General features: G+C 36.7%; 1 protein-coding gene and 1 long non-coding RNA gene across 2 annotated transcripts; one reads left to right on the top strand and one right to left on the bottom strand.

The window, feature by feature from the left end:
- Nucleotides 1–755: 755 nt before the first annotated feature.
- LOC115994149 lies at nt 756–6,969 on the top strand. The gene is made up of 4 exons (XM_031118206.1): nt 756–1,032; nt 1,107–1,324; nt 1,434–1,644; nt 2,558–6,969. Exons 2-4 carry the CDS (start codon nt 1,124–1,126, stop codon nt 6,952–6,954), a joined length of 4,809 nt encoding a protein of 1,602 aa, XP_030974066.1. The 5' UTR covers nt 756–1,032; nt 1,107–1,123; the 3' UTR covers nt 6,955–6,969.
- Nucleotides 6,970–9,540: 2,571 nt separating this feature from the next.
- On the bottom strand, nt 9,541–10,561 carry LOC115993861. The gene is made up of 2 exons (XR_004093092.1): nt 10,521–10,561; nt 9,541–9,741 (listed from the first exon to the last, which is right to left on the bottom strand). It is a non-coding gene; the product is annotated as an uncharacterized LOC115993861 (long non-coding RNA).
- Nucleotides 10,562–11,489: the final 928 nt, after the last annotated feature.

Genomic DNA, 11,489 nt, shown 5'->3' with positions numbered 1-11,489 from the left:
CTGAATGACTACACGATCAACTATAATCTATGCTGTTTCTCAAAAAAAAAAAAAAAAAACTATAATCTATGCTAATGTACAATAACAGAAATATATCATACTTTGAAAACAATATGGAATCACGTGTGGGTTGATTTAAAAGCCTAATATAAATCATATATATACATAAAATCACAAAGAAGACAACGTTTTATTGAAAAAAAAAATACGAATGAACCAAAGAAATCAAATTCACACTATCTTTAGTGTCTGTTTGGAAAATGCTTATTTAATTAAAACTGAAAACTTTTTACTGAAAGTATGATACATAAAAATAAAATAAAAGTAGATGAAATAATACAGTAAGATCTACAAATAGTAAAAAAAAATTGTAATGAGACCCATAAATTACAGCAAAAATAAATTAAATGGTATCAAATATAAACTATATATAGTGAAAAAACTGACTTTTAAACTAATACCAAACGATACTAAATTTTAAAATAAAAAATAGAACAAGGTTACGGGAAATTAAGTCAACTCTACTCCATTTTCATCGCTTCCGCCTCCTCGTTGGGTAAAGGATAAAGATCCAATCAAACGAGAGCAGGCCCAGCCCAAATGAACCATTTTCCAAACTTTTTAGTTTTTAGAACAGAACCAAACCATGTAAATACCGAACCCAAGTCCCATTGTCCATCAAAATGTCACATCAAAATCTGCTATTTATGACAAAAATCTACAGCATCAATGCATGCCATACGAAAGTCCTGCAACTCACTCACTGAGCGCTTCTATAAGCTGCAACTTCAAGTTTGTTAATTATAGCACGCCGTCACTTTCTAGATACTTTTCCTTCTTTTGTTTTGGAAACTGGTCAAAGTGGTCAGTTTCTCTGCTGCTTCTTCTTTGAGCTTTGGAGACTCTGGCAATGGTATGCAAGCTTTTCTTAGCAATATAGAGAAAGATGAAAATGGGTAGCAGCTATGTGAAACAGTGAAGCCATAGGTTTTACTTTATAGTTCATCGATCGTTCTTCTCTTTTAGTAACTGGTAAGTGCTTCAGTTCAGCTTTCTTTATCTGGTTTTCTGAGACTCTGTTGTAACGGTATGAATGTTTCTGTCAGCAATTTGGAGAAGCCGAATGTCTACCTTTATGCGCAGTAGTAGCCAAAACAGAAAGGCCATAGCAGCAAAGCTGCATATAGAGGAAATAAGGAAACACAAATTCTCAATCGGTGAAAGGTGTCCAAACCCTTTAACCGAAGATCTACAAAATGCAGTAGCCAACCTCTCCTCTGAGCTCTATACCAAAGATGTCCATTTCCTTATGGAGCTCATTCAGGTCTTTCTCTCTGTGTGAAGAATTAAGTTTGTTATATGTTATAAAAGTTGTTTTATTCTGATGGTAACATGTTTGGAATTTTTGGGTTTCTTTGTGTTGGGTGGATTAGAACGCAGAAGACAACGAGTATTCAGCAGGTGTGAAGCCGACTCTGGAGTTTGTACTGACAACCGCTGATATAACAGGAATTGGTGCACCATCTACTCTTTTGGTGTTTAACAATGAAGTTGGGTTCTCTAAACGAAACATCGACTCACTTTGTGGCATTGGAAGATCCACCAAGAAGGGTCAGAGGCACCAAGGCTTTATAGGCGAAAAAGGTACACACATTTTCTATAAATGTTCGAAAATTTCCATGAATATTTTAGGAGCAAATTTGTTGATGCTAATGTTGATTGAAGGAATGGTATCTCATGTTTGACGGTGTGAGATTTTTTTGGTTTTTTGCTTGTACATCAATTGTTCATTTGAGAATGTTTGTCTGATATGTGTTGTTACTAGTTAGTTTGTGTATTGGCCTACAGGGTTTTTGTATTGTGTGGCCCTTTGGCTTCGAAGTTTGATCTTGGTTTTATCCATTGAGAGGGTCTGCACTGTTCAAGGTTTCTGTCATTCATAAGACAGTATATCTCTAGGATGTAAATGATAATTCATGAAAAATTTAGATGCAGACGGGTCCATTTTGTTCTGAACTAGTAGTTAAGGGGTATCTTGAGGATAAGGTATCCACATGTTCTGAGAAATATGATGCATATGCTAGATACATCAGATAATTATTATATCTTGAGGGGGAAGCATATATTAGCACTTATTCCCTTTCATTAGATAACATGCTTGCCTAAGTTAATGGCACCAATTGCATGTGTTTAGATCATTAGAATTCATAAGTCAAGAAGCCAAGGACGGCCTTAGAAATCCTCCTGACAAACTTATGAATTCAGAACACTAATTGTCATGATATTGCAGGTAATTAATGTAAGTGTATAGTCTGACGTTTTACCATATCTCCATTTGTCATGATATTGGGCTTAATCTACTAATGGTAATCAGATGTTGTCAGTTTTCTGACATGGCTAAGACATATGGTACACTTGTAACAAAATTTATACAGGTCTTTGAGGATTATTTTTAACTGTTTTGATCTATATACTATACACCACTTTGCTTTTGTTAATTATATTACTTGTGAAAACGCATGCAAGTTTTTCTAACTTCAACTCTGGCAACTAACAGGAATTGGATTCAAAAGCGTGTTTCTTGTCAGTGCACTACCGCACGTATTTAGCAATGGGTACCAAATTAGATTCAGTGAAATACCCAATCCAGATTGTGCCATTGGGTACATTGTTCCAGAGTGGGTTTCCACAAAACCAAGTTATTCAGACATACAGGCCATTTATGGGTCTGGCAAGACTCTGCCAAACACTGTGATTATTCTCCCTTTAAAGCCAGAGAAAGTGGAAGCTGTGAAGAAACAACTATCAGAAATTCATCCTGAAGTATTGCTCTTTTTGAACAAGATCAAGCGATTGTCCATACAAGAAAGCAGTGGTGAAATTTGCATTGCAGACTCTATTTCTGCAGTTTCTATCTCTACTGAGACTAATCTTGTCTCATTAAAGACTCTGGTAGCAGACTGCCGTGTAGTCTATCTTTCAGTTCAGGAGGAAGCAGACATGACTGAGACCATGTGCCCTTATTATGTATGGAGACAAGTTTTCCCTGTAAAACCAAATAACATGGTGGATGCAAGGAAGGATGTAAAAGAATGGGTGATATCTCTGGCTTTTCCATCTGGTGAGCGACTGAAGCGAGGGACTTCTTCCGCTGGTGTATTTGCCTTCCTACCTACTGCAATGGTGACTAATTTCCCATTTATAATACAGGCAGACTTCATACTTTCATCTTCTAGAGAAACCATTCTCTTGGACAACAAGTGGAACTCTGGAATCTTGGACAATGTGCCTCACTCCTTTTGTAGTGCTTTTACTACTTTTATGAAGTCCACTTTGACTGAACAACACTTTTCTGTTGGTCAAGTACTTCATTTCTTGCCTTGCCGAGAGTGTCCATGCAAAGAAATTAACACAGTGAGGCAATCCATCTCGATATTGTTGCAGGAAGAGTGTATTGTTCCTTATGAGACATTTGTTGATGACAAGATATACTTTTGTGAGCCGGCTTCCGTGATAAGAGTCCTGCCTGAGTTCAGGAAAATCCTGGTTAGCATTAAAGAACACAGTGTCCTCTCTCGTGGCATTTCTGCTCAGGTGAAGTTTGTGATGCATAATTCTGTGGACTGCAACGAATATGATGATGCCTTTGAATTTCTCAGAGTTCCTTCTGCAGGTACTTGTAATGACTGGTATGGGAAATGCATTCAAGCATGCAACCTCACTTGTAGAGCTTCTACAAAAGAGTATGTGGATCTTCTTTGCTTTCTTGCTGAAAACTGGAAAAATTTGCCATTAAGGAGTGTCAATAGTATACCCCTTTTCAAACACATTACTTGGAATGGAGAAATAAAGTCATGTAGTTTACAAGCAATCAAACAAGAACGTCTGAAGATCCATATTGTCTGGGACTCACAAGAACATGCCTGGCTAAATAAATGGAACCAAGTGATGGGTTGCCCAGATGACATTTTTTTCTTCCCTGATACCTTGGTGGCTGCTCTGGTAGGCTGTAGGATGGAATACAGCCTGAAGCAATGGTTGATACGAAAGGTAGGTGTGGTAGTCACTACTGTTTATAAATATTGTTCAGAGCTTAAATTTTGTCTCCAGACAAAGAAAGACCCAAGACTTGCAGTTTTGTTTTCTCATTTCGTATATCATACATGGTTGAAAAAATACATTCGAGAAAGAGAAATTTCTAAAATTTTGCATTCAATGACAGTTATTGATGAACGTGGAAATGTAATTTTGTGCAAGAAGACTCTTGTTCCGGCTTCTGGTAGCAAATGGATAAAACTGTTTAAATCTAATCCATTTACAGAGGATAATGGCAAGTACGTTGAACTAGGGGTGGTATATGCTGAAGCTGCTGAATTTGCTGGAGAATGCACTACGGCAAATGAACTATTGCAATTTTTCAAAAAGCATGGAAAAACTTCTGATTTGCCAAACATAATACCTCAGGACATGGCGTTGCAAGTTGCTTCTAGTCAACTAATATGTGAGGAGGCATTATTGCTTCTGGACTGGCTCCGGAATCAGAGAGCAAATAATTATGAATTTCCTGTAAGGTTCATTGAAAGCATACGGAATGGGAAATGGATTAAAACATATTCAGGCTTTAATTCTCCAACTCAGTGCTTTCTTTGTGATGGAACTGAGATATCAACTCTCTTGGAGATAGGGAGGACTCTACAGGTTTTATCGGCTATTGATGAAGGGTATTATATGGACAGGATAAGATCATTCAAAGATGAATTGATTTTCATTGGCTTGCGGACTGGTTCTGAAGATATGTATCAGCTTATCAGCGATCACATTAAGTGTCTTGCTTCCTCAGCAATGAGCAAAACAATTGCAATTTTGCTGCTTAGCTTTATAAAGTACTCAAATGACCAAAATAAGCTTGATGAAGACTTGTTAAAAACTGTAAAATCAGGGAAATGGTTGAAGACAAACAGGGGGTATTTGACTCCTCCAGGAACTGTCTATCTGATACCCAATATGGTAGATGGTATTGTACAAATTACAGATCTACATGTTGTTGACAGAAGATACTATCAAAACCAGCTTGATTGTTATAAGGAGGAGCTAAAGTTGCTAGGCATTCTCATTGATCTTGAAGATGTTTACAAACTAATACCAGAGCATGTTCAATTTCCAAAAGATCTTTCAACTTTAACAAAAAATAGTGCTTTTCTGTTACTTGGATGCATTCAGCATTTGGGGCTTGCTGGTAATGGTCTTGTGCAGAAGATTAAAGAAAAACCCTGGATGAAAACTAATTCTGGTTTCAAATGCCCTTCAGAGTCCCTTCTGCCTGGTCTTAATTGGGACCACTTATTAAATATTGTTCCTTTGCCTGTTGTTGATAAAGAATATTACGGAAGCAGAATTGGCTCGTACAGGGCTGAACTTGAGGCAATTGGTGTGGTAGTAGATCTTGATGGGGCATACAAAATGCTTTCCTTTACACTCAAGTCAACATTGTCTTCATGCGGTTTATCCAGCGCCAATGTGTTCTCCTTACTCAATTGCATCAGGTGCATGAATAAAACAATGCAGTCACAATCACTCAATATAATTAGCTGCTTGTCAGGGGAGAAGTGGTTGAAGACTTGTCAAGGCTATAAATCTGCCCCAGAATCTATTTTGTTAGATCAGAAATGGGGAACAGTCTCCAAGATTGTGGACCTTCCTTTCATTGATGAGGCATTCTACGGTCTCAGCATCCATTCATATAAATGTGAATTGAATATGCTCGGCGTTGTGATTAATTTTAGTGAAGGGGCTCATTTTGTTGCAAGAGGTCTCAAGTTGCCAAGAGAACTAGCATCTTTAGCGCCAGAGGGTGCGCTCTCACTGCTTCAATGTGCCACATTGCTCAAAAATAGCTGCAAGTCTTCCGACCACTCTACATTTAAGATTTTGCTCAACAAATTAACAGGAAGCAAATGGCTAAAAACACACATGGGCTACAGGTCTCCACAAGAAAGTATCCTGTTAAATCCAGATTGGGAATGTTATTTAACGCCAACAGATGGGCCTTTCATGGATGAGAAGTTCTATGTAACTCTTAGTTCTCTGGAAAAAGAAGGTCTAAAAGCCATAGGGGTGAAGGTGGATGTTGAAGAAGCTTGCCATCTGATTTCCCAAGCTCTTACGTCTCACATTCAAACTTCTGCTGTCATGAGAATCTACAGATTCCTATACAAATTTAATTGGAATCCACAGACACAGGACAGAAGCTCCTCTCAGTTATGGATCCCAGATCAACAACTGGGTAAAGGAAAATGGGTGAAAAATTGGCAGTGTGTAATCCATGACCAGGATAATCTATGTAATGCTCGTCTGCATGCTCTTGATAAATACTATGAGAAGGAATTGCTACCTTTTCTGTCAAAGGCTTTTGGGGTTCCGGAAGTTCCTTCGTCATTTAATTATATGGATATCTGGAATGACTGGAAGGTTACACAACAAGTGTGTACCACTAAGCTAAGCTCCGTCCTGGGGAAAATATCAGAAAATTGGGAGAACTGGGGTTCATACTCTAGAAGTGATCTCAAAAGACAGTGCACCATGCTACCTGCAGCCAATACTTCAGGAGTAATTCAATTTGTGATGAAAGAAGAAGTTTTTATTGCTGACGATTTGCAGTTGAAACAGTCATTTACTGAAGCTAGTGAAAAGCCACTATTTGTATGGTTCCCACCAAGGTGTTCAACATCCCCGGCTAAATTGTTAGAGATTTACACAAGTCTTGGTGTTCGAAAAATATCTGAAGCTGTGCAGTTTGACCTACATTGTACTGTGTCTGCAAGTGAAAAAATTGATAAGACAGATTCCCTGATTGGGAAAGCTTTGATCAAATTGGTGTTGGCCTTTGCAGATATGCCAATGGAAGAAAAACACAAGATTGCAAAATCTCTCCTTGAACTCTATTTATGGCACTGAATACCCAATATCTGTCCGGTATGCTTTACAATTACCTTTGCAGAAAAGGAAGCTAGAAGTAGAAATTGAAAAAATGGTGCTTTGGGAGAAGAACTCACAGAGACTGCTTGTCAAGAAATCATCCTGGAATGAAGGATGGAAAGATATAGAATTCATGGCATCTTTTACACGAGCTATCTCAGAAGCAGTTCTACCTAACAGTTGGGATCAAAAGGACAAGCTTTGCAGAATAATCCAAATGGGCATGGCATTTGGGTTAGAGGAAGAAGCAGTGGACTCCCTGCTACGGACAGAGAATTTGGAACTATCTGTCGAGGACAAGGATTTCCTTGATTGTTCATTTCCCTCTGGTAAGTCCTCTCCTGTTTTGCTCAAGCGCAAGACTATCAACCCCTTATTGCCTTCAACTCCAAATGGTTCAGCTTGTAGGAGGCGGCTTTGACAGAAATGGAACTAAACTTCCTTTTGCTTTGTATGACATGTGACTGACTGTAAATAGAAATCGAACTAAACTTCCTTTTTGCTTTGTATGATATGTGACTGACTGTAAATACAATAATGCAACATGTAAGATGTAACTATGTATATGTTCTCAACTTCGCTGTAATGGAAGTCCTTTTGGTGGTTCTGTATATTGAATACTCTACAACTGTTGTCTCGTAATCGCAGGAACGACATAATGTGCATGTAACAGTAGTACTTTATTATGGATGGATTGAAGAAGCATGTTCTTTGATAGGCACCTTTGTCTCATGGTAAAAACTGAATTTACCATAATTTAAACTAAAATGCCTGTGGGAGGTGATAGCCTCAGGTTTGCTTTTCTACCGTTTAGGGTGGTGATTTTTCTTACCTTCCTCTCAAAAATTAAAAAAGGGGTGGTGATTTTGATCATGTGATTGGTAATCCATGTTTAATGTTGGTAATTTTGCTACGATTAGGGCTTCTTCAATTCTGCAATACACGATGATCCTTGCCTAGGCTTTAATGTCGTTTATGTATCTTTAAAAGGTTTATGGCTTGTGGATGTGAAAAGGTTGGGCCAAAATGGCCAAATATCACTTTTGTTAAAAATATAATGTAATCTATCACTGTTTGCGAAATATTTAGCAATCTATCACTTTCTTAAAACCCGATTTTGTGAAAATTGAGTTTTTCATGGTACTTGAGTATCATGAAAAAATTTTGAAATATTTTGATGTAATTCGAGTTTATGGAACTCGAGTTCCATGAACTCTTAACTATCAAAAAATAGGAGCAACAAGCTCAACTTAGTGGAACTCAAGTTCCATGAACTCTTAACTACCATGGAAAACTCAACTTAATGAAGCCTTTTGGAGTGGCAAGCTCAACTTATACTACTCAAAGCTCAAAGCAATAGGAGCGGTTGTAGATCTTCGCTTTGGAATTATTATAGCAGGTTGGTCTAGTAATTAGTAGGCGGCTGTTCAGTTGCCTATGATATTGGGACCAATAGGTCAAAAATGGGTTTGTGCCACAAGTGTTGAACGATCTATTCTACACGGTGTAAGACTCTACACGGGTGTGGCCTTACAGGGCTAGAACTCATAAACACTCTTTCATTCATCAATAGGGCCATGGTCGCTCACTTTTAGTTTTCCAGGCCAAGATCGATAAGTGGAAGTCATTAAAAAAAAAGGGTTTTTTTTTGACCGGCTGTTCTTGTTTTGATGAAAAATCTTATGAGAAAATAATTTTTTGCATTTTCTTGTGATTGGTAGCATTAAAAAAAGTATCAAAACTATCCATGGTTAATGGAAAACAATATTATTAGTGTGATTTATTTTTCAGGGGAGGTTTTCTACTAAAATTTCTTGGAAAATAACTTCACCTCATATTGCACGAAACAAAAGAAGGCAAGAGATAGTTTTCTAGTTCATTTTCAAGTTAACTACATTTGTTTGACGTAGTATTTAACCCAACATTTGTTTGCAAAAACATTAGCCTTTACAGCTTCCACAAATTGTTCAACGGTTGGTGATGGCATCTGGGAGACGAGGATGTATGGCCACTTCATTTGAGTGCGTATAATACCATGTTCGTGTCCATGTCCGTGCATCCTAGGATTGCATGGCATGCATATTCCAATGACATATGCAGTACATTTTCCTCTGGACAAAAAAGTAGAATATTACAATCTTCTTTCCTATAGGCATCTAAACCTTCAAATTATCACAAGAGACAAAAATGAGAGACATGGAGGGTTAAAGTCATCAAAATTGATGCAACTGAAACAACAATCCATGTAATGACAATTGAAAAATGATCTTGCCCTTGTAAAATAAAGCTAGAATTTGTGAATGGGATTGTTAAGGATTTAAACCAAGTTGATTATTAATTCAATCACTGGTCGGTAATCCGAGGAATGCACCAGATTGCTTTTTAACATAATATAATTTTTATTTTTTTCAAAATATAAAATTTGTTAATTATGATAGAATAGGTCTTTATTACAATTGCAGTTATGCGTGGAATTAAATATTTTTTCTATAGACATTTATTATGTGTAACGCCCCAAAATTCATAGGCAATAAAAATCTATTTAATCTGAATAATCCTTAAAAATATTAAATAAAAGAAACTAGCAACCTTGAAGCTGATTACAAAAGTCAGAGCTCTAATTCACCAAATACAAAACATCCTCAAAATAATTCTCCAATACAAAGTTTAATGCCATAAAATAATAATAAAATCCTCAATTCCACAAAAATAGTTTGTCACATCTGTCTCCCAAGAATCTCTACTCCAGTAATCCACCTAATGTATCTGTAATGGGAAATACAGGGGGGGTGAGATAACTCAATAAGTGGAATTCACTAACATTGGGGTGTGGGAACAAACTTTTCAAATAAATAATTCTTTCAACAGATTCACCACTTATAACTCACCAATATTTTGTCATCAACTATTTCATGTAAAAGAAAATAATATCTTTATATTGTGAGCCATCATAATATATATATTGATACCATCACATAAACAATTCCCTAGGCTTTTCTCGTGGTCAACGTTTACGCCCCGTTGACAGGGTTGTGTTGTCCCCTTTTTGGGACTGGAACCTCCTTTCATCCTATTTCTCAAGGATGGCTCCTTTGGAACCTAAAGGTACACTCCCTTACTAAGGAGCTTCCTTTTGGATCCTCAATAGTATGCTCCCTTGCTAAGGAGCTATCAAATGTGCACTGTCCCCTTTTGGGACCGTCCCTTGCTAAGGACTAGCTTCAGCATGATTGTCCCTTGCTAAGGACTAAATATTATACTGAGCTTCTAATCACGACTTGCCATAGGTTTTCAAAACATATTCAATATGCTCACAAAATAATCCATTCATATTTCTCAAAATATAAAGACATATTCACACATACAAGTTTAAATAAAATTAGGTTGTCCCACAAGTTTTTCATAAAACGAATAGCCAATGTGCACATCAAACATTTGTAAAATATTCATTTATATATAGAATATCAACATATTCTTTCATATAAAATAGTTTAATAATTAACACTGTTTTGGGAAAACCCCCAAAATTAGTAAACACCACTTACCTCTTAGTTGCAAAAATAAAGGAAATCAACCTCCCTTGAATCACAACAATTCAGTAGAATTAGAACCTAGCAATACCAAAATAGGTTCATCAATACACAATTTCCCACTTCAAAATTTATTTTCACACTTAAACGGTTTTATCCTAAACAATATTAATATATCCAAAATCCCCCATTTATTCACTTAACTATCAAATTTACTATCAGCTTTGATCAGATTTTTGGACTTATAAATATTGCTGCCTAATTAGAATATTCATGAAACTTCAATCAAACTCAGAGCCAATAGAGGTATGACTATACATACTATTCATACATAATCAAATTTTCAAAGCCTGGACCATACGGCTATACAAATAATAGTTCCTATTTTAATATTGTATTCATCATCCCAAAGACCCAAATCCTCTTGATGCCATAAAGCAAAGGACACGGCTGGACACTAATCGGGCAAGGACAATGGCAATGAAAAGAGATAAACCAATATATATGTAAACCACAAGCAACCCTTTATCCCTTCACATGGTGACAAAACAGTTGAAAAAGTCCAAGCCTATTAGACACAATTCAAAGCTCTGGACATGCAGCCATAATTGACCATTCTCATCTAATATAATACCATTATAGGAACCCTTTTTCTTTAATATATTGAAAGGTTAGACTTTATGAAGTCATGCCTTTTGTCCTATTAGCTACTAAAGCCATTTCATGCACAATTCTTCCTTGAAAACGTGGGATGATCTCCTAGTCATGATCAGGTTTTTATTTTTTTATTATTATTTTTTACTATTCTTTTACTTATCAACATGATGACAACGTTGAATTTCAAGTCCACACCTACCACTGTGCTCTGTGCAGCACAAAGACTCATATACGCAGAAATCCTCCCTCCTAGCTATGTGATATATCAATAGTCCTTAAGCTAGATAGACACATGCTAGGTATCACATAATTAAAAGAACCAAAATA

The sequence above is a fragment of the Quercus lobata genome, chromosome 6 (assembly GCF_001633185.2).
Source record: "Quercus lobata isolate SW786 chromosome 6, ValleyOak3.0 Primary Assembly, whole genome shotgun sequence".
In the NCBI taxonomy this organism is placed as follows: domain Eukaryota; kingdom Viridiplantae; phylum Streptophyta; class Magnoliopsida; order Fagales; family Fagaceae; genus Quercus; species Quercus lobata.
Note: the sequence above shows the minus strand (reverse complement) of the source record. Positions and strands in the feature narration are given on the sequence as shown.